This window comes from Hemiscyllium ocellatum, chromosome 9 (assembly GCF_020745735.1).
Source record: "Hemiscyllium ocellatum isolate sHemOce1 chromosome 9, sHemOce1.pat.X.cur, whole genome shotgun sequence".
NCBI classification, from domain to species: Eukaryota; Metazoa; Chordata; class Chondrichthyes; order Orectolobiformes; family Hemiscylliidae; genus Hemiscyllium; species Hemiscyllium ocellatum.
This window is the reverse complement of record NC_083409.1, coordinates 90,496,423-90,520,123: the sequence shown is the minus strand read 5'-3', so window position 1 is coordinate 90,520,123 and position 23,701 is coordinate 90,496,423. Positions and strand designations below refer to the sequence as shown.

Sequence of the window (23,701 nt, the reverse complement as noted above, 5' to 3'; positions counted from 1 at the left end):
CAAACCTTTAATATCTTTCCATCTTCAACAATTTATTTAAATCCTATAATTGACTATCTATCTAACAGCACTTGTTGACATACCCCCACTATAGGAATATGGTCATTCATCATCATCTCAAGGGCAGATAGGGATAAATGATAATTGTTAGCCTTGCCAGCATTATGGCAGTCCCTAGGCATGGCTCCCCCCTCCCTAAACCATCTTCCATTTGTCACAACAAGATTACTTTAAAAATAATCCCCTTCATAGTGGATACTTTTCACCCAAACCAAAGGAATTTAGATTGTAAAAGCAGCCAATTGAATTGGATTTCTTGAGTAAATGAAACACTGAGTAGAAAATGAGGACTGCAGATGCTGGAGATCAGGGTCGAGAGTGTGGTGCTGGAAAAGCACAGCAGGTCAGATAACATCTGAGGAGCAGGAGAATCAGGCATAAGCCCTTCATCCTGATCACTCTGAATGAAAGAGTGAGTTTATTAGCTGAGTTTATTAGCTGCTAACCATGAGATGAAATAATAATGCGACACGTGGATTAGCAACAGGAAGTGACAAAAAAGTAAAAGTTAAAAAGTATGGATTGGTCCCTGAGTTATTTGTTGCAGTTGTTACAGTGGATGTTCTTGAGATTGGTCATTGAACAGCCTTTTTTTGAGAGTTTTGGCTTTGCAGGTAGATTGAAATTGTTTTGTCTTGGTTCTTTTTGACAATGGTTGGGTGGCAATCCCAAGTCTCCATTGTCGTAAAGTACATTTAAGTCGTCATTGGACAAGCATATGGACGTACATGGAATAGTGTAGGTTAGATGGGCTTCAGATTGGTATGGCAGGTCGGCACAACATCGAGGGCCAAAGGGCCTGTAATGCGCTGTGATGTTCTATGTTTTTGTTATGTCTTTTTCCCTATTTCACCTGTAGTGCAGGGGTGTTTAATGGCTTTTGAAAAAAAGATGAAAATTTTAAATTCAAGGTGTTGCTTAAGTCTGAGACAATGTAGGTCTGCGAGCAAAGTGATGATGGGGGAATAGGATTTGGTGTGCATTAGGACTGCAAAAGCAGTAGAGTTTTAAATGGCCTCTTACAACACTTGCATTTGATTATCTATATGCTTATATTTGCAGCATTATTATCTTCAACCATAACCTTTGGAAAGCTTTTCCTGAACCTCTACACTTCTCTACCACTATATATATATATATATATATATATATATAGCTTCTTAAAACTTAACTCTTTAGCCAGGCTTTTGATTGTCTGCCCTAACACCTCTCTATGTGGCTGTATGTCAAATTCTGTTTGTGAAGCATGTGGGATGTTCCCAAGCTTTAAAAAGGTTAACAAAAATGCAAAAGTCATTGGTGTAATGCAAATGCACAATTAAAATCTTTGGTACATTTTTAAAATTTCAATTTACAGGTAACTTGCTACTCACTAAACCATTCATGCATTTGTAATTATGATAAATTAGGCATTCCATCAGATTAAATAATTTAAATATCTAAACTTTCCCTTCAAAAATGAAACATCCCAGTATTTTTAGATTAAAGAAGAGTATTTTCTGTTGAAATTGAGGGAAAATACTAAATTTGTGAAATAAATGTAAACACAATTGCTTTAATTTTCATATCTTCCAAGAGTTTAAAGGATTATAACCTGTACATTTTATAGAATACAAGACAAAAATCCCATCTGAAATGAATTGTTATAATTGGTTTACAGCGCCCATGAGTTTCTAGTAAGCAAAGTTTCTTACAATATTCAGAATAGGGAATGTGTAGTTTCAAAACATAACCTTAATGAGGAAGGCCTGAAAGTCATGTGACTTTCATTGCAAATTTTCACATCTTGAATCTTCAATGCTTTCTATGTATTTTTTCATACAGGAGCAATTTTGGACCTCTACCTAATCACGGACCTCAATTCTTCGAATGTATTTCCTCTTTCCTGTGTGTCCGGTGAGCGTCGTTCTGATGGACCTGAACTTAGAATGGAAAAGGACAGTTCAATAGTTCAAGTGAAAAAACACAATTTCAATTATGAAACTGACTCCAGCAGACACAATGGCATCCAGGCGACAGGCTCCAGTAAGGATTGGGAACAGGTGGGGATCTACTACTGCGAAGGAAGACGACAGGCAGAGAAAACTCACATTGTGACAATTATCAACAGCAATGCAGGTAATCATTGGAACAACAGTTAGACAGAAACAAAGTAGCTTTGACTGAGTCTTAATTTGGTATTGATGCTTTCTGGCACATAAGCTGTTCTAAAACAGTTTCAGTCAGGGAAATCATCACCCATGGTTGAACTCAAGTTAAACACCTAGTCAGCCATTACTCTTACCTCTGAGTCCTAAGGTTCTGTCTCCAAGTTCTCATTCAGGGCTTGTACATGAAAATTAAGGCTGACATTCCAATGGTGCATTATCGAAGGGATGCTGCATTGTTAGAGGTGCCATGTTTTGAATGCAACATCAAATCAAGACCTCATCTGCCTGCTAATGTCAAAGATGATTTGGAGATGTCGGTGTTGGACTGGGGTGTACAAAGTTAAAAAATCACACAACACCAGGTTATAGTCCAACAGGTTTAATTGGAAGCACACTAACTTTCGGAGCGATGCTCCTTCATCAGGTGATAGTGGAGGGCTCGATCGTAACACTGAATTTATAGCAAAAATTTGCAGTGTGATGTAACTGAAATTATACATTGAAAAATTGATTGTCTGTTAAGCCTTTCATCTGTTAGAATGCAGTGATAGTTTCACTTCTTTCATTTGTAAATCACAAAACCCTTTTTTTTTAAAGTTGCATTCTCTGGTTAGCTCGGGTTAACAGCTAACTCGAGAATACAACTTTAAAAAAAAGGGTTTTGTGATTTACACATGAAAGAAGTGAAACTATCACTGTATTCTAACAGATGAAAGGCTTAACAGACAATCAATTTTTCAATGTATAATTTCAGTTACATCACACTGCAAATTTTTGCTATAAATTCTGTGTTACGATCGATCCCTCCACAATCACCTGATGAAGGAGCGTCGCTCTGAAAGCTAGTGTGCTTCCAATTAAACCTGTTAGACTATAACCTGGTGTTGTGTGATTTTTAACAATGTCAAAGATGTCTTAGCACTATCATAAAGAGGATCAGGAGAACTATTCTAAATGTCCCAGTCAATTATTTTTCTCTTTGTTTTCTTTTTTAATGTGGGTTTGGAATTTTTAATTTGGGTGGTATCGCATTCTCAGATACAAACAGTCTGATATGCAATTCCATTGCTGGAAGTGGAATTCAGTATTGGGCAAGGCAAATAATAAATCTAATCTTTACTTAGCTGTGACGTATTCCTTTATTGATAGGTTTAAAACTGCTGTCTTTTGCAGCCTCCATCTATTACCCCGCCCATAACCTTAGGTCTCCCTCCTCCTCCTTCACCATTGCAACCTGTTTCTCCCTGCTCACACCTGTAGCTCTCTTCTTAATCTGTCCTCTTCTTCATCTCATTATGAACGTTCCTTTTTCTTGACCGTCCATGCAGACCACTTATGCTGTCCCTTTCTTACTGCTTGGAACCCTCGTTCTTCCCCCATGGCAGCCATCTTCTTCACCCATGGCATCCAAAGTGCTCTCTAAGCCCTCCTTGTGTCTCTTGGAATTCCGGGGGAGATCCAGCGAAAGTTTGCAATAATGAACCTGGGGATGAAGGGCTTGTCATATGATGGAGTGGTTAAGGACTCTGGGTCTGTTCTCAGTGGAGTTTTGAAAAATGATGAGGGGGTTTTAATTGATACTTTCAGAACACTGAGAGGCCTGGATATAATGGACTGGCGAAGACGTTTGCACTGGTAGAGAAACTTGGACCCAAGGGCACAGCCTCAGAATAAAGGGGATGATCCTTTAGAACTGAGATGAGGAGCAATTCATTCAACCAGAGGGTGGTGAATCTGTGAAACTCAGAAAACTATGGAGACCAAGTCATTGTGTGTGTTTCAGACAGAGATAGATAGGTTCTTGATTAGTAAGAGGATCAAAGGTTACAGGGAAAAGGCAGGAGAATGGGGTTGAGAATCATATCAGCCATTATCAAATGACAGAGCAGACATGATGGGCTGAATGGCCTAATTCTGCTCCTCTCTTTTATGGTCTTTTGATTTTTTGGAATCTGAGCTTATTGGATAATATTTAATATCATACTAAGGATGACAACTGAAATCTTACCACATATGTTTGTCATACAGTTTGGTTCTTCATATTTTTAGCAATTCAACATGCTATTTCTGTATAACTGGGTGACTTTAGCCCCCTCTAGTGCTCAGATGCACCTTTTGCGGTTATATAGAGAATAATCATATTTTTCACAGCATTCCATAACTCAGCTATCTCTTATGATTCTATAACGTATCCAGTTCTATCCAAAACTGTGGATACTATAAATCTGAAATAAAAGCAGAAAGTTCTGGAAAACGTCAGCATGTCTGGCAGCATCTATGGAGAGAGAAACAATTACCGTTTCAGGGTCCAGTGTGTTATTAAGTTATAGAAAAGCAAAATACTGTGGATGCTGTAAATTTGCACTGTTGGGAGTTAATGGTTCAAGTCTGGTATTTCTTCTTCAGAACAGTTAATGTTAAATCTGTTGCTTTCCACAGATGCTGCCAGATGCCGAGTTTTTCCAGCATTCTCTGGGATTGCATTAGTATTTTTCAGCCAAATTTCCACAGGGACACCAGAGAAAACGACTCCTATATCTCTACGTTTAGTAACTTTTTCAACCATCAATGCTAACATCTCCATGTGGTGGTATTTATTGGGTAAATCATTATCTATAAATAGTTGTCAGATTTGTGTTTAACTTTCTCTGTCACGAATAATATCCACACTGTCTCATTCTTTTTCCTCAGTCATTAACACTGCCATTTTCTTGTGGGATTCTTTTCTGTCCTTGCCCAAGGGCACTTAGGAGTTAACCACAGAACTGTGCATCTAGTGGTGAGGGAAGGTTTCCTTTCCTGAAGGATATGATTGAAACAGATTTTTCTTTTTCAACAATCCTGTATTTAACAATGGTTACAATTACTGATACTAGACTTCTATTCCAAGTTTACTTTACAACTGAATTTACGTTGTAATTTAATGATGGGATTTCATTTTTTTTATTAATCCAAGCCTCTGAATCACTGAGGCAAAAGTGAATACTGTAGATGCTGGAGATAGAGTCAAGAGTGTGGTGCTGGAAAAGCACAGCAGGTCAGGCAGCATCCGAGGAGCAGGAAAATCGACGTTTCGGGCAAAAGCCCTTCATCAAGAAACGTCGATTTTCCTGCTCCTCGGATCCTGCCTGACCTGCTGTGCTTTTGCACCACTCTCTTGACTCTGGATTAATGAGTCCAGTGATACAGCTTCCATACTTAATACTGTGCTCATACATGTACCCTACTCTGTTTGATCATTCTTGTTTAGCCATCACTAGAGGTGTTTATGTTCATTAACTCACAAATCTCTGTCACCTGTCTCTATCACTGTCTCTGGGAGCTCTCCTCCATCATGACCAGTTGTTTCAGCATTTGGTAACTCCTCCTCTAGCATCACTAGCAGTGTCAGTGTTTGCTGGACACTGTCGCATCCTCAATAATCACTTGGAAAAAGAAATTCTCTTTTTCCATCATTGTCATTGTAAATTTTCCACCACTGAGTCACATTGTTTCAACACATAACATGGTTTTGTTTTGACATTCCAGCTGAATTCTACCCGAGCAAGCTCACAACAACAGTGAACAAGGGGGAAACAGCTCTGCTTGTAGTCCAGAAACTGAATGCTGTGAATGAAGATGTCATGTGGAAGTGCAATGGTGAGTGAAACAGTCCGTTCTTGAGCTTTCCCTTCAGCTGTGTGTCAGCTTCCCTGCAGAGAAGCTATTAATCAGCACACAAGGAATAGGAGCAGAAGTAGGCCATTTGGTCCTTCAAGCCTGCTTGGACACGCAACAAGATTATTGCTAATCTGTCCCAGGCCTCAACTGCTCATTCATGCTAAGTCATTATAGCCCTCAAATCCCTGATTGTTCAAAAATCAATCGATCACTTCTTTATTGACTTTCAGTGATGTAAGCTTCATAGCTCTCAGGGGTAGAGAATTCTTTGCATATTCACTATCCTCTGGGAGAAGAAATCCCTTTGTATTTCATTTTTACATGAGTACCTCCTTATTCTTTTTTATTCTTTCACTGAATGAGGACATCACTGACTAGGCCAACATTTATTGCCCATCCCTGATTGCCCAGAGGGCAGTTTAAGAGTCAACCATTTTGCTGTGGATCTGGAGTCACATGGATGCCAGACCAGATAATGATGGCAGTTTCCTTCCCTAAAAGACACTAGTGAACCAGATGATAATCAACAATGGATTCACAGTCATCATTAGACTCTTAATTCCAGATTTTTATTGAATTCAAACTTGATCATCCGCCATGGTGGGATTTGAACACAGATTCCCAGGATATTACCCAGGTCTCTGGATTAACAATAAAGCAATAATACCACTAAGCCATTGCCTCCCCTAAACTCTGTAACTATGCTCCCTAGTTTAAGACTCCTACACTCAGTAGAGACACCTTCTCAATACTTACCCTGTCAAGCACCTTCAGAACCATGTCTGTTGTAAAACATAGCCCTCACTTGGTAGTTGGATAGTGCAATTCCTACTTAAAGAATTTCAAAGGTGTTAAGTGCAACTTAACCTAATGTGCAGGTTGAGAAAGACAGTGGTGTTGCTGAGGAGATGAAATGCTGTTCAGGGCAGGGGCACTTAAGTAATATGCACAGAGGTTGAGACAAGATGGGTGCAGATCAATGGAGCCTGCAGAAATGGCACAGTGGCAGGGATCCAGAAAGATCAAGCAGGATTACTTGTGTCCAATTCCTGATATTGGGAACACTGTCCCTAACTGAATGTGCTAGGGATGGAGAAGTGAGGCATTGCTTCTGACAAGATATCAGTTAAGCTCATCACTGCGACAGTAAAGGCTGTAAGCCCACACGGAGTTAATGGTTCTCATGTGTCTCCCGAAAAGTGGCCTACAGTAGGATTGCTCATTCACCGACAGTGCCCAAATAAGGAATCCAGCAACGAGCACTGTGCACTGCCCTTGTATAAGATCCTTTCTTCCTCCACCTCACTGGCAAAGTCCTATCTCCAACACCTTATCACTCCACTCGCCTGTCTCCAACAATCCAGTGATGGTCCCTGATGAAGGAACTATTTCATTACTGGCAGTGTCCACCAACTCCCATGGCACTGTTGGTAATAGAGTCTCATTGTCTCTGAATAGGCAACAGCTCTCATGAATGGGATTTCCACCCCACTGGGACCTTAATAACATGGGAGATGGATCCTTGCTTACTTAAGTGATTGATTATTAATAAATGGGTCATATATAGACAGTAACACTGCTGAGCTCTCATCAGAGGGAATGTCCAGACACAAGGATCACATTCTGTCTACAAACTAAGGACATAGGTTTAAAGTGAGAAAAGGGACCTAAAGGGGAACTTTTTTCACACAGAGCGTGGTGTGTGTATGGAATGACTGCCAAAGGAAGTGGTGGAGTCTGGCATAATTACAACATTTTAAAGGTATCTGGATAGGTCTATGAATAGGAAGGGTTTAGAGGGATATGGGCCAAATGCTGGCAAATGGGACTATATTAAGTTAGGATATCTGGTCGGCATGGATAATTTGGATGAAGGGTCTGTTTCCATGCTGTACATCTCTATGACATGATATGTGACACATGCTTGGGAGGAGAAGGTGACAATAACCATATGATTCCCAAAATTTCCCACGACTGGGCAGAGGACATTACACTGCATCTTGTTGTACCTATTGCTAACTAATTGATAGATCTCAATTACTATTAGTCATCAACTCGAGAATTGTTGTAACATAAGATACCTACATGGTGAAAAGTGAACTAAATGAACCCAAGTCTTTTCTCCATCAAGTTATTCTAGTGTTCCGTTGCAGCTAAACATTTGTCATCTTTCAGTCTTATTGTTCCAATCTACCCCTTCCTCTTTGTCACTCTTACTGAATTCTTGAAAGTGTATAAAGGATGCTCTTGTTTTCTCAGGTACCTACTTCAGTACAATTCACGTTAATGAAATCGAGAATGGGACTGTTTCCTTGAAGATCGATAATGCAACTCCTTCTCACACCTGTGTTTATAGCACATCAGCACTTAGTGGGAATTTTCTGAATGGAGTTTTCTTCAGACTGATAGTCCGAGGTAAGGCCTAGTTTGAATTTGGCAGAGAATGCAAAGGTACAAATTGAGGGAGACAAACCACAGTATTATCTGAACATATGTAAGTGATAGTTCAAACAGCATTTCTTCATTTCAATACAATAATAGCATCAAGATGATAATGTAAAGAAACCATGTTCAAATACAATAGTTGAAACTTAAGGAAGGTTTTTCAAAAGCTTGATCTGCAACAAAATATTTGCTGAATTTGAACAATGTTATTACACTTACTGTTCAAGGACTTCAGATTAATGTTATAAAAATTCACAAAAGAAAACATATTGTCAGATCATCATAAAATTGCATTTGTCTCATAGCCAGCAGTAAAGTAACAACCAAGCCTTTTCCAACCACAATTCCATACATTTTTTCCAGCAGAGGCTGCTGGAGTCTGTAACAAGAGCTACCGCGATACACGACCAAGCCAAAGTTAGTCTGCAGCTATAACATCCCAATGCACTCACTTGTGTCAATAAGAAGTTCTCTTTATGCATCTCTTTGATTTTCCTACTCTATCACTAAAACATCTCCCACTTGCACAATACCTTGTTGCACTGAATTGTCACCTCAGTTACAGTGCAGGAAAATGCTCACAAATAGTAATAATTTCTCACCTAAGTGAAAGGGGTTACACTCAGACACACTATAGGCAAACAGTTCTTTGGTGGCCTCAAATTAACTATAAAATATGCAGCACAAATTTCAGATCTGAATATTAATACTTGACCTCAAATTTTACATTTTTGTTTGAATGAGTTTGTGAGGTAGCTCTTTGTGTTAATAGCCTGTTTTGAAGGCTGGGTGGTCAGTACATATTATTACTCAAAAGGTTAAAAATGAAAGGAATTCACTGAATGAAAAAGTAGTCGATTTCTCATTTGTAATGTGTCAGCAAAGAAAATGAATATGTTGCATCCATACTTCAAACATTGATGACAAGCCTTGTTTATTAGGTAAAACAAATTCTGAAATAATGCTAGGATATATGCCCAAGAAATCGTGCATAAGTTAAGTTTGACTCAATACTTACCAGATACTAATTTGATGTTTTATTTACACCATTATGCTATGTTACAGCTTGTCCTCATAAGAAATGGGGAACAGCTTGTGATAAAGACTGCCCTGATTGTCTCAATGGGGGAATCTGTCATGAAGGTACAGGGGAATGTATCTGTGGACCAGGCTTTTCTGGAGAAAACTGTGAGATGGGTGAGGAATCACAATTATTAATATTGCAAAGTGAGATTTTGTAAATCAGTTATCCATAGGGAGTTTATGTCTCAGTATTCATATTTAATGTGTGTACCAGTATTCATTTGAAATGTATATATGGCAAGCAACTGACCTATTGATTGCAATGTTTTGTACTGAAACTTGCTTACTGTGAACCACAGAGCTATAAGCCATCTACATGCTTAGAACTAAAACTGTATTGTTCAATAGAGATAATTAGTCATAGTCATATTCAGAACAACAGTGCTAAACTTAAATGCACTAATTTTAGTAGAGAACATACTCCACACATGTATATATACTTAGCAAATATTAACCATCATTTAGTAAGCAAGGTAATAAAAGCACTTGATGAAGAAAAATAACCACACAGTGAATTTTGCCTTATCATTTTACTATTAAGTTAATTATAAGTTAATTCCTATTCTGAAAATCAGTTGGACACATCTAGATTCCCAAGCTCACCTTTTGAGGCTAATTGCTAACATCTCAGACTGGACTGGACTGAAACACAAGAACTGTAACTCTGGAATTAATCCAATATACATTGCTGCATATGCATTTAAGTGCATTCCATCTCTACAATGCAACACGTTTTGTACTAGAATGGTACAATCCAGTACACAGTACACTAAACACCAACTCCACCCAATACAACAACAACAACTTACGCACAGCCTTTAATGTGGGGAAAAATATAGTAAGGTGCTCCATGGTCCTGTAAGGAAAAAGTGCTGGTGGTGAACGAATTATTAACAGTGCTGTACTGTTTCTCACAACAAATAAAATACACACCTTTATGATGTCATCACCATAACATGGCAGATGACTTCATGGTATAAAGCTCTCAGTGTCCATTTTACTGAGCTCTGTTCTCCGGCAGCCTAACCTGTTTGAGGGAAGCATCAGCTAAAGCCCAGACAAGCAAGTGTTTGCAATTCATACACACGTATACAAAGTGCTGTAATAAAGGCTCAATGAATTCTTTCAGCACTGTGTGACTCACATTTCATTCTTACATTGTGGGAGCTCATTAAAGTATCAGTGTGATAGTGGCAGATCATCAGTACATCACGCACATCATGTCATGTCCAAGCAGAATGAGAAAAAGGCTTTCTAATAGTTGTGGGTTTTAGGGATCTTGTGGAGGTAGATGGTCTTTGGGAAGAAAGGCTAGAGTGTTCACTCTAGATGGGTATAAGCACAGCCACCAGTGGTGAGACAAAGAGAGGAAGATATAACAGGAGAACAATGTCAACAGAACAGAGTGTACTCTGGGATGGAACAAAAGTTTGTAGGGCCAGAGGTGTTTAGAGACATAGAGAGAGGCAAGGTCATAAAAAAATTTAAACAGGAGGATGATAATTTTAACTGTGACGTTGGGGAGCAGGATGGTTGAACTAAGCCATCTCTGCACAACTATGATGATCAGTGCTTTACAATAAATTGGGACTTGGTTTGTGATAAGCAGTGACTGTAAATGTTTCAGAATCTCAACAAATCATTATCTGGTTTTTAGTCTGTGAGAAAGGAAAATTTGGTCGCAATTGCCAGGAAGACTGTAAGCGCCAGAAGAGCTGCAGCGGCTATAGATTTTGTCTGCCTGATCCCTACGGTTGTTCATGTGCTGCCGGTTGGCGTGGGAGGAAATGCAGTGAAGGTCTGTATAAAAAATAACATCCCCTTTATAGAGCTGAAGCCTTGTTCAATGGTGCACAAAATTAAATATTCTAATTAAATATTATATTTGTGATTAAGCAATATGTAAAGGTGATTTTGGGTAATTGCATCATAAAAATGCTATCAGATAATAAATTCTGAAGTCAAGCACAGCTATTGAATTTGCCACTCATCTTGGTTCATCCTGGGAATACCAAAGAGTAGATATATACTTTTTTCTAACCTTCACACTCAAGAAACTGAGTGTTCCCCATGGCAGAGATCAGGAAACCCTCAGAAACTCATTGCTTTGACTTCAGAAGTCTTCCACTGTCTGCGTGGGTTGAATGAGTAAATTGGCACAACAGGTTTCATTGCCAGACTACTCTAGGAAGGAACCATGCCTAAAAAGAAAGAGATAGCAAAGTCAAAAATTAATTCAATATAAATTTTGACATCAATGATGAGGCTTGTTCTATACCCTAAATAAACATTCCCTAAATATAGATTAGAACAATATTGGCGTTCTTTCACTGTCACTAGAGTCAAGATCCTCAACTTCTCTCCACAATGACACAAGATATATATCTTTAAGGGATAAAATCTTGATGTCATCACCATATCATGTCATGTGACATAATGATGTTAAGTTTGTAGTCTCCATTTTATTGAGCACTGCAATCTTCTCAAGGGAAATTAGAAGTAGATAACAATTGCTGCCTGGCCAGAGGACCCAAATCCAATGAATGAATGAATGAGCAAAAAATGATCCATTGAGTCTTTGGAATGAAAAGACTCTCAGTTTGAAGGTTCTGAAACATTTTTGATTGAAAGGAACCCTCTTCAAATAGATAATTCATTGTAGAACCTCCTCCCTCCACCACTAGTTAATACTATACCATATTTATGAAATGAAAATGCTGCAAAATATAAAGTGTTTTAGTGATGCTATTAAAAAAAACAGGTCATTTTCTGCAGTCCTCCATACACATTCCCTTGCTAAATGACAAAGTCAACACAAACTGCATGGTGCTTGTCGTGACTGCACTCTGCTTCCTGTCAAATTATTTTGTGGATGCTTTATAGAAGCCACTTTGAGAGACAGACAGATCTCTTTCTACAGGATCGTGTTTCTGTTTAGCGACATGTCTGTAATTTCCCTTTTTATAACAAAATGCAAGAGATAGGTATTCTCCTGCAAGTACAAAGTCAGCTGGAAGAAAACTGTATCATAACAGCTTCATTATATAATGCCTTTCACATCTTTAAAATGCCCCAAACTACTTGTGGTTGATTAATTACTTTTAAGTTTCAGTCATTGTTGATTTGTAGACAAATAGCAATGATTACAAGAATGAGATGAATCAAGTAAATTCCTTTCAAATGCCTCATACAAACTATCAGATTTATCAGGGAAAGTTCCTTCAATATATATTTTGAGCCCCAAGTTAGTCTTAAAAATAATTTCCCTTCCCATGCCTCTCCAACTGCACCCTAGTCACTGCTATTCAATAGCATAAAGAACCCTCTCCCACAATACCCATCAGCAAGACTTTTGAATTATAAAACCAATTAGCAGGTTCTGCAAATTGCCGTTAATTAGTGTACTACATAGCTGAAAAATGTGATGGTACTTAGGCCGTGCAATTACTTTTCAACTCTGTTTATTTTGGTAGAAAGCTATGTTTATATTCAAAGTTTTATTTCTAACTCAACAACAGCTGTTTGATTCACTTGTGTCTGTTTAAAGTGATGCCAGCAATACATTGACTTTATTCTTCCTACTGATTTAAAATGTCTACAGTGTGTAACTAGTGCTCATCATTTTGTTAAATGGCTACAATGCCTCAGCAGCTACGTTAAAATTGTGAAAGGCTAGATGTACCAGTCAAAACCAGCCTTCACCTCTTCAAGGGGAAGTGTGCTGTGGCTGCAGGAGGTGTTGGAAACCATTTTGGTGGCTCGGTGTATCAGGGACCTAGTTTCATTTCCACCCTTGGGCAACTGTCTGTGTGGAGTTTGTGTAATTATCTCTGTGTCTAGTAGGTTTCCTCCATGTGTTCCAGGTTCCTCCCACTGACCAAGAATGTGCAGTTCAGGTGGATTGGCCATGTTAAATTGCCCATAGTGTCCAGAGATGTTTAAGATGAGTGGATTGGCTATGGGAAATCCATGATTATGGGGATAGGGGAGTGGATCCGGGTGGGATGCTGTTTCGAGGGTTGGTGTGGACTTGATGGGCTGAATTGCCTGCTTCCACACTGGAGGGAGCCTATGAACAGCCTTTAAAGTGTTAATTGTGATTTGTCTCTGAGTCACTTGTACCTGGCTGTACATAATGTTAGGGTAAAAAATGAGGTCTGCAGATGCTGGAGATCACAGTTGAAAATGTGTTGCTGGTTAAAGCACAGCAGGTCAGGCAGCATTCAAGGAATAGGAAATTCGACGTTTCGGGCAGAAGGGCTTATGCCCGAAACGTCGAATTTCCTATTCCTTGGATGCTGCCTGACCTGCTGTGCTTTAACCAGCAACACATTTTCAACTGTACATAATGTTAGCATATCCAAGTAACATCTTGCTATTTTATTCAAAACCAATAAAGGAAAATTCTTCAGGGATTCAAAATATCACCCAGTTAGTGGAGGCTGTTGCTTTATTTACTATGTTCAGTGTCTGAGTATCTGTGTGCTGCCAAACATAAAGTCACCCAACTTAGTGAGTTTCCATTTAGTACCTTGCTGCCTCACCCAGCTGACTTGGGCTGGTTAAATAACACCCGTTTAGGCGTTCAAAGGCTGAGCATTTTAAACAGTTTAACTTTACCTTTGAGAAAGATGCCCAGCTTGCTAGCAGTCTGTTTTTTGATAAATTTATTTGTGCAATTGCTGCAGCTGCTCATTCCTCAAATTAACATAAAAACATTTTCAATATTCAAATTCATGAAGAAAGTGCAAAGGTAGAGCAATATTCCCACCCCTCATCCTAACAGCTTCATGTCATTCTGGAATACATCACCAGCTCTGTCTTTCCTTGTGTAAAATACACAATTAGACATTTTTGTATATAGTAAGCAAGTAAATTAGCATTAAGCAATATGTAATGTATTACTAGCTATCAATCACCAGCTATGCAGAATCAGTAACTCACTACTTGCTGAATATTCTCTTGTTGTTAAAATGTACTGTGATAATCTGTAATATTTTAGGAACATGTATCCCTATGTGGACTCTGCAATCCATTGAATTCCATCCTCCATAATAATTTACTGCAAACTATGTATTGCCCTTTTATAACATACAAATAGCTTCAAGTCATTTCATCCATTTTGAACTGGAGGATATGTGTGAAATTTTCTGAGGGCAAGAGTCTGGGTGGGTTGCTACTCGACTCCTTCAGGGCTTCTTCCGAAATGCAGAGTGTGCCTTCATTGGTAAACCCCTCTTAGTATCGAGTAAACAGGGCTCCACAGAAACCACAGCCCTGTTTTCATGGCAGTCATTTGCCTTATTCTGAAATACATTGCCCCACCCTCACAACCACTTTGACAGTTACTGTGAAACAGTACGTGCAGAAGGTAAATCTGTGGGCAAGGATAGGGTGCCAGGTAGATAGGGTGCCAAGTGAGTAGGAGGTAAGGAGGTGGATGCAACATCAGGGGAGAAGCGGGAGGGTTCAAATCCCAGCATATTATGCCCTGGGCATGGAAGGGGCTGTCAGGCCCAGTGGAGGGGTGTCAGTGTGTTCCAGGCATTAGGGGGTGGGGCTGCTGGGTGGGTTTGTTGGGTTCAGGCACATAGCAGAGTGTCCATTCAGGGTCTAGGGTGGGTGAAAGCAGCCTGGGAGAATAATGAGGTAATGAGTTGTGAGGTGTGATGTAAAAAGGTATGGGTCAGGGTGGGGCGTGCTCAGTTGAATAGTTACTCAACAGTTAGACCAGCTATTTAATAGTCCAACATTCCCTAAGTAACTATTTACTTAACTGCGGTGGAACCCTCTAGTATGCTTTAATTTAAATTGAGACTTTTGGAGGATTTCAGGAGTAGGGGAATTTCCCAGAGGAGTTTTCAATTTCCTGGACAATTCCTTTGGGCTCTGCTCTAACTGCAGAATCCCATCTACATTTAGATCTACATTACTTACAGTGTGGAAACAGGCCCTTTGGCCCAACAAGTCCACACCGACCCGCCGAAGAGCAACCCACCCAGACCCATTGCCCTACATTTACCCCTCTACCTAACACTACGGGCAATTTAGCATGGCCAATTCTCACCTAACCTGCACATTTTTGTTTGGACTTTGGGAGGAAACCCAATCAGACACGGGGAGAACATGCAAACTCCACACAAACAGTTGCCTGAGGTGGGAATTGAACCCGGGTCTCTGGCACTGTGAGGCAGCAGTGCAAACCACTGCACAGAACTGATTATCCGGCCATTAGAAAATCTGGGCCTATGATTTAAGTTGCCTGATGTGGATAGCTACCTGATTTAAAATTATGTTCACAGAGTGTAGCCCAAACACCTATGGACCAGAATGTAGGCTGAAGTGTCAGTGTCAAAATGGAGCATCATGTGATCGATTCCATGGCTGTAAATGCCCAGTTGGATGGCATGGCCAATACTGTGAGAAGTCAGGTACGAGACACTATGATTTCACTTCTGAATGTGTATTGTTGCATGCATGTGCGTTTGTTGGAGTAGGGACCAATGTTTACTTTCCTCAGACGAATGGTTGCTAGTTCAAAAGAAAGAACCAATTTAAAAGGAGCTTTCATTCATGTATTATCAAGCAGGATGCAACCTTTTGCACCATTCAAATTATTGTGTTTCATGAGCTGTGCTCACCATGCTATGATTTACTCTAGCATAATTTGTAAAAAATAAACTCAGTATTACTTATTTGAATGCCAAAATTAACATTCTGCTACAAAATAAATCCTGCATTAAAGCAGCTATCAAATTATTTGGTTGATTTCATGGCAAAGCCTGCTTTATTATTTTAATTTGGTACGTGTGGATCAAAAAATATAGGAATATGCACACTGGCACTAGCAGAATCTAAAAATCTGGAAATAACATTTTATTATCAGATAATTCCTAAACATTTGTTGAGTTCTTTAGCAAAGAAAACTGCAGTTTCATACAGTCTGGCTTATGTATAAATTTAATCCTATATCGTCTTTGTTGGTTCTTAATCAACTTACGATGTGACGTTGTAAGCTATTTACTTGTGTCAAAATACTCACTGGCTCATATAGAAGATCCATTAATACCAAAGCAACTAAGATTGGACACACAATACCAGTTTTGCCAGAAAATCCAAGATCTCCAGAACAAAAGGGTTGTAATAATACTGGAGACAGTAATATTGATGATTGTAGCAGTATAGGGATTTTGGAGTTACTAATAACGTTGAAGGTGAGGGTCTGGATGATAATGTATTGTACAATTAAAACACTTGTGTACTTATTAAGCTAAATAGTAATACATTTTAATAAAAGTTAGTAATATATATATTTTTTCCCTTAAGATCACATCCCAAAGATCGTTGACACATTTACAGAAGTTGAACTGAACCTTAACTCAAGCCCAGTAATGAAATGTTCTGCCTCAGCAAAACCACTGCCCAGTAACAAGGAAATTCAGATCCGTAAACCTAATGGAGCAATTTTGAAGGTGAATCTCACAAGAGATATTTCTCTAACTTACAGACTTTACCAATCTAAGCTTAAAAACTTGAATTGCAGATCAAGAGTTTGTGACCAACAACTGTTTGTATTGCTATGATCAATGATTAAGAGAATTATTCCAATTTTTTTCCATTACCAGTATTTCCTACATATTTACTATTATATAGAATTAAATGGATTTTTGGAATCTTTTATAGTGGTAGTGCCCCTACTTCTGGGCCAGGAGGCGTGGGTTCAAGTGTCACCTGTTCCAAAGGTTTGTAATATTATCCCTGAACAGGTGGATTAGAAAATACCTTAAATGGAGTTTTGCAGTACAGAAAGAAGCCATGTAGTCCAATGAGTCTATGTTAGTGTTGATGTTCTGCAGTTTATTTTATCTCACTGCATCATTGTATCTATGACTATTCAGGACTATTGAGATAAGCACGCGACAGCATGATCACAGGAAGAGAAAGAAGCTATAAATACTCAGCCATGATTGCCGAGGAAGAGAACTTTTGAATTATATACATAGAATCATAATCATAGCAGGGGCTGGAGGCCAGTGATCTACACAGAGAGTAACGTGATTGTTAGGGAAAGGTCTGTGATCGATACAAGCAGCAACATATTGGGGAATGATCTGTGAGCCACAAACACATGAGTACAATCCCTGGATGAGACGCAGAATAGCTATACACTGAGTCAATTGATGATAAAATGAAACAGAAGAATCGTATGCACAGTAATATGATGAAAGTTGAGATGGTACATTGCAGTTAGATTTGCAGTGGCCTCATCTGATGATAAACACAGTTTGAACTATGAACACTGTACATGTGGTTTAATTACATCATCGGTCCTCAGCAGTGGAGAAAAAGTTTAAATAGTTCAATGATGTATATCAAATTTGAATGTATCTTTTCTAGGCGTTCAAATGTTATTTGATCATTAATTTACTTACTGTCATTGGTAAGATTCCATAACATTACAATCTGTATAAACGGCAATGATCAAAAAAGCACAGCCGTCATGTGCACCCTGAGCTCAGGAAAGTTGACGTGTGGCATTTTGCATTCCTCTCATTATAGAATTGTGCAATGATTCTAAAACAACATCTGTTCATATTCCACTTCCAACATCGTATAACATCCCAAAGAGCGACAAAAGTACTAAATAAACTTTGACGGTGAGCCACATAGGAGATATTACATAAGATAGCCAAAACGGTGGCACAGTAGGTAGGACTGCTGCCTCACAGCACCAGAGACCCGGGTTCAATTCCTGCCTCAGGCGACTCTCTGTGTGGAGTTTGCGCATTCTTCCCATATCTGCATGGGTTTCCTCTGGTTTCCTCCCACAATCCAAAAATGTGCAGGTTAGGTGAACTGGCCATGCTAAATTGCCCATAGTGTTAGGTGGAGGGGAATGGGTCTGGGTTGGTGTGGACTTGTTGGGCTGAAGGGCCTGTTTCCACACTGTAAGTAATTAATCTAAGAAAAAAGTGGTCAAAAAGGTATGTTTTAAGGAGCATTTTTAAAGAAGGAGGAGAGATGAAATGGTTGAGAAGTGTTGGGTGGTGATTCAAGAACTTTGGACCTTAACATTTGAAGGCTTGTGTCCAATAGTGAAACAATTAAAATACAAGAGGGCAGAACTAGAATAACCCTGAATATTGCAATGATTTGTAGGGCTGGAGCAGGTTACAGAGAGAGGAAATGGTAAGATTATGAATTGATTTCAAAACCAAGGTGAGAATTTTAAAATTGAAGCTTTGCTTAACTAGGAGGCGCTGTGGATAAGCAAACAGAGGGAAGATGTAGGACGCATACATCAGGTTTTTGATGACCCCTAATTGACACAGACAAAAACAAGGAGGCTAATCAGAAGGAGAGTTAAATCTGTCCAAAGGGATGGATGAGGGTGCAGCACAGAAGGAGGCCATTCAATCCATTGTGCCAATGCTGGCTCCCTAGTTGTGTTATTAAACTTTTCCTCACTCATCCACTCTTCACCCTCAAAAACCATGCATGCAGATTATAATGTTTAAATCCAAGTTTAGGCTATATCTACAGAGATCCTTTTGGGCTCAGCAACGCTAGAGTGAACCACTGGTGCAGTGAAAACATTAAGATGATAAATTAAAAGCAAAATCTGAAAGCCCAATCTCCTGCATGTATCATACAAACAGCACCCCAGAAATGTCATCTTTCAGATTAGCTGCACTTGAACTGGGTGGACCTGAAGCAAGTACACCAATGTAAGCGCCGGGAGAATTAGTGTCATGTACTTTTGCAAGCAGATAACTTACAATACCAACAGGTGGAGATCAGGGATTAACTGCTTGCAGAATTCCTTCAGTGCTTATTATTGATGTTCCTGCATTGCTCTAAATAATGGAGACCACGCTCAGTAAATTTTCACTGAGAGTGCATTCAATGGTTGAGCAGAAACCATTGTATCTTGTAAGGGAAAGTTGATGGCTGAAGTAAAAGAAGTAAAGGATTCGGCAGAGATAACACAGCAGTGAGATTTGCTTGAGTAAATCAGCACAGACAAATTCGGCCAAATGGCCTCCCTTTGCAGTTCCAAATGAGGCTCCACCACCTTTCCATCCAAAGTCCGTCGAATTGTCATCATCTTAGGAATGTGGGATTTAAAACTTTATGCAAACTAGTAAAATTAAGCAAGATGTGTATCATTGATTCAGACATGGATATTTGAAGGTGACTGTTACTATTCTTTACCAGAATGTGGTCACATATAAATCATGCCCAGGTCCAGCAAAATAAAAGTCTTTCAGGTTCTCCCATTGTTGTTTAATGTGCTTGTTTATTTAATGAAGCTACTACCTGTTATGTTTAATGGTTTTCTATATGTTTAGCCATGTAGCATATACCTGCGTAGCATTTGCAGGTCAGTTAGTTCAGTTGGCTGGATAGCTGGTTTGCAATGCAGAGTAAATGAACAGAGCAGGTTCAATTCTCGTACTAGCATTCTCAAACTTGCCTCTCCACATCTGAACTGTGATGACACTCAGATTAAACTCAACACCAATCGTTTCTCTTATGAGAGAGCAACCTAGTCAGACTATGGCGATTTTACCATCACCTTATGTACCACAGAGTCATATCCGGAGGTTTATTAACAACTAAGTATATGCACTAATGTGACATCTCAGATGTACATATTTGGCCTGGACTATCTGTTGTATTATATATGTTTTTATATCTCCTGACTAGCAGTCTGGGCTGTTGGCTGAATGCCTGATGGCTGAATTTGCAGAAAGGTGGAGTTCCCTTCTGTTAGAGCATCATATGTTGAGTGTCAATTATCTGTCTTAAAGCGATAATGCCTTTTGCGATCTTTGCAATAGTGCAACTCTATCTTTAGGTTAGAATTGCTTCTAATCTTCACCCAATGGTGCATCTCTTGACATGCCTTAACTGTCTAAGTATTTGGATGCTAACTTCTTTGTAAGCAACCGACATTGTTTTTCCATTCAAGTGCACACTAATGCAGTCCCCTGGCAAATTTCTGTCTGCTGCTTATCTCTACTTCCTTAATGTAAGGAGCAAGAATTCACAGTGGCATGGCCGGATCCTAGTCAATTGCAAACAGTGAGTTCTGAGGGTATCTTCTCGTGCAGATAAAGAGTGGATGCTGTGTCACTGTATGGAATTCCTTATCATTTTATAGAATGAGGATCTATTACCATGTTATTGTATGCAAGTCCATTTTTCAGATAAAAAGAGTAATCAATTATTGTCATATTTTCAGTGAAAAGTCTGAAATTAATTGCATTGTATTTTGTATTTTCATTCACAGGCAACCAAATCCATCATGCAAGGGAATTTAACCACTTCAGAATTCAAATTGCCACAGATAAGTTTGTTGGATGCGGGGGTCTGGGAGTGTAGAGTCAGCACATCCACTGGCACTGACTCGAGGAGATTCAAAATCATTGTGAAAGGTAGGAGACTCTGAAAGCTTAATACTTTGGGCTGAGATTTTCACATTTGAGTTGCTGTGTGGAATCTTTTAAAATCTAACTGTACATAGTATTATTGTGGACTGAATTATTGTCCTGGGGTCCAGATCATTCCTGTATCCCAACCCCAAATGGTGCCACGGTGACATGTTTGTTGAATTCCAGACCAATTAGTGGTCAAAGGTTGCCCTCACCATCCAGTTAAGGAGGTCCTGAGCACTGAGAGCACCACACGGGGGGCCATGGGTTAGGGGAGAGACAGGGTGGGAGGTGAAGGTGTTGGACACATCTGCTGAACGGACAGTTCCAGTCAGAAGAGGAACCTGAATAAGTCTAGTTCATAGAATCCCTACAGTGTGGAAACAGGCCATTCGGCCCAACAAGTCCACACCAACCCTCCGCAAATTTCCCACCCAGACCCATTACTCCACCCCTATCACTTTACATTTCCCCTGACTAATGCACCTAACCTATGGGTAATTTAGCATTGCCAATTCACCTAACCTGCACATCTTTGGATTGTGGGAGGAAACTAGAGCACGCAGAGGAAACCCACACAGACACGGAGGTAATATGCAAACTCCACATAAGACAGTTGCCCGAGGTTGGAATCAAATCCAGGTCCCTGGCGCTGTGAGGCAACAGTGCTACCCACTGACCCACTCTGCCACGTGATTGTCTACATGCTGGGGTGCCATTTCATCGAGGAACCAGCATGTTCCATAATGGCCTAGATACAGAATGCACCAGAAACAAGCACACCACTAACAAATAGAACCTTTGCCCTTAACTTCAGATCAAGGGCAGCACATACATGGGGACACCACCTTCTGCATATTTCCCTCCAAGCTACTCACCCTCCTGACTTGAAAATAAAACACCATTCCTTCATTATTGCCGGTCAAAATCCTAGAATACCCTCTCTAAAGGCATTATGACTCTGTCAACATGAAAGTCACTGCAGTGACTACCTTCTCAAGTGCAACTAGGGGTGGACAATAAACACTGGCCCAGCCAGCCATCCCTATATCCCATGAGTGAATGTATATCAATCTGACTGAGATACTAAAAATGTCTTCCCTCTGATGATTTGAACTGAAGAAAGTTTAACCAAATCTAATTGAATTTGGCGTGAGTTGAAAATTATTCTTCATTAACCAATATGGCATTATTATCTTTCCTCTGTAAATGGATATACTTTTTCAAAGTTTTACTTCTTTTGGACAACTATTTTTGAGATGTCATTTATGGATTTACCTTTTGACTCAGTGTTTTAGATTGTTCTGATGGATCATTTGTAAGGTTTAATTTCAAGAAACTAATGCCAATTTTCATTTCAGAACCTCCTGTCCCAATAAGCATACCAAGACTCCTGGAAAAGAAAAGCAAGCAACTAAAAGTGGATCCAAACAGCGTGAACTTCACTGGAGATGGGCCGGTGAAATCTGTGAAACTGCTCTATAAACCAAATGACAGTGGGGCGCAGTGGTCTTCAATAGTAGGTAAATAAAGTCACAGAGTCATAGAGATGTGCAGCACGGAAACAGATTCTTTGTTCGAACTTGTCCATGCTGACCAGATATCCCAATCCAATCTCGTCCCATCTGCCAGCACCCAACCCATATCCTTCCAATCCCTTTCTGTTCATATACCCATCCAGATGCCTTTTAAATGTTGTAATTGTATTAGCCTCCTCCACTTCCTCTGGCAGCCCATTCCACACATGCACCACCCACTGCGTTAAAATGTTGCTCCTTATGTCTCTTTTATATCTTTCCCCTCTCACCCTGAACTTATGCCCTCTAGTTCTGGACTCCCCGACCCCAGGGAAAAGACCTTGTCTATTTATCCTATCCATGCCTCTCATAATTTTATAAACCTCCATAAAGTCACCCCTCAGCTTCCGACACTCCAGGGAAAACAGCCCCAGCATATTCAACTTCTCCCTATAGCTCAATCTTCCAACCCTGGCAACATCCTTGTAAATCTTTTCTGAACCCTTTTAAGTTTCACAATCACATCCTTCTGCTAGGTAGGAGACCAAAATTGCACGTAATATTCTAAAAGTGGCATAACCAATGTCCTGTACAGCCTCAGCATGCCCTCGCAACACCTGTACTCAATACTCAGACCAATAAAGGAAAGCATACCAAATGCCTTCTTCACTATCCTATCTAGCTGCGACTCTACTTTCAAGGAGCTATGAACCTGCACTCCAAGGCTTCTTTGTTCAGCAACGCTTCCTAGGACTTTATGGATAATATTGCTATTCAAAAAGACCAATAACGGTTAGATGGTAATGCAAATCATTGAGAACTGTGTCTCTAATTATGAGGATGGTTTTCCACAAGACAATTTTCTTTTGACCCAAAAATCATGGAAAGTTGCATTAGCAGAGAAAACACATGAAGAGTCCTCTCTTGGTCTGATTCAGGTTTGCAGCTAACTCTGCCTTAGAATTTTCTGAGACCAAGTATTTCTATTTCTGGTGCTAGATGGTGCAAGTTCTGCCTGAGTGATAATGTGTTAAAATCACTTTAATTCCGTAGGTCTTTATATATTATGCATTATGGATATGTGTATATCTTTATTTACAGATCTGGATAAATAATTAGGTAAGTGAAGAGGGCGTACAAACAATGTGCAAGAAATTTGGGTTGTAAATGCATGTTAATATGTTGGGACCAATGAGAGTGTCTGCACACACTGAAACTCTGCCAAAGTCAGACCACTTCAGCCTGCAGATGTGCATATACAGTTGGTAGGTGGCTCCAATCAAGGCTGGACAGTACCCTTCCAACAGTTCTTCACTTAGAGTCACAGAGTCATACAGCACAGAAACAG

General features: G+C 39.6%; 1 protein-coding gene across 2 annotated transcripts in view; it reads left to right on the top strand.

The window, feature by feature from the left end:
• The window catches only part of tie1 (tyrosine kinase with immunoglobulin-like and EGF-like domains 1), an 86,388-nt gene that overhangs the window by 23,147 nt on the left and 39,540 nt on the right, over positions 1-23,701 (top strand). For both annotated transcript variants that reach the window (XM_060830563.1, XM_060830562.1), the window contains 9 exons: positions 1,885-2,178; positions 5,739-5,849; positions 8,130-8,285; positions 9,381-9,512; positions 11,056-11,196; positions 15,701-15,829; positions 16,725-16,870; positions 20,695-20,839; positions 22,198-22,359. In XM_060830563.1, coding sequence (XP_060686546.1) covers positions 1,885-2,178; positions 5,739-5,849; positions 8,130-8,285; positions 9,381-9,512; positions 11,056-11,196; positions 15,701-15,829; positions 16,725-16,870; positions 20,695-20,839; positions 22,198-22,359 — 1,416 coding nt within the window. The remainder of the gene's footprint in view (positions 1-1,884; positions 2,179-5,738; positions 5,850-8,129; positions 8,286-9,380; positions 9,513-11,055; positions 11,197-15,700; positions 15,830-16,724; positions 16,871-20,694; positions 20,840-22,197; positions 22,360-23,701) is intronic.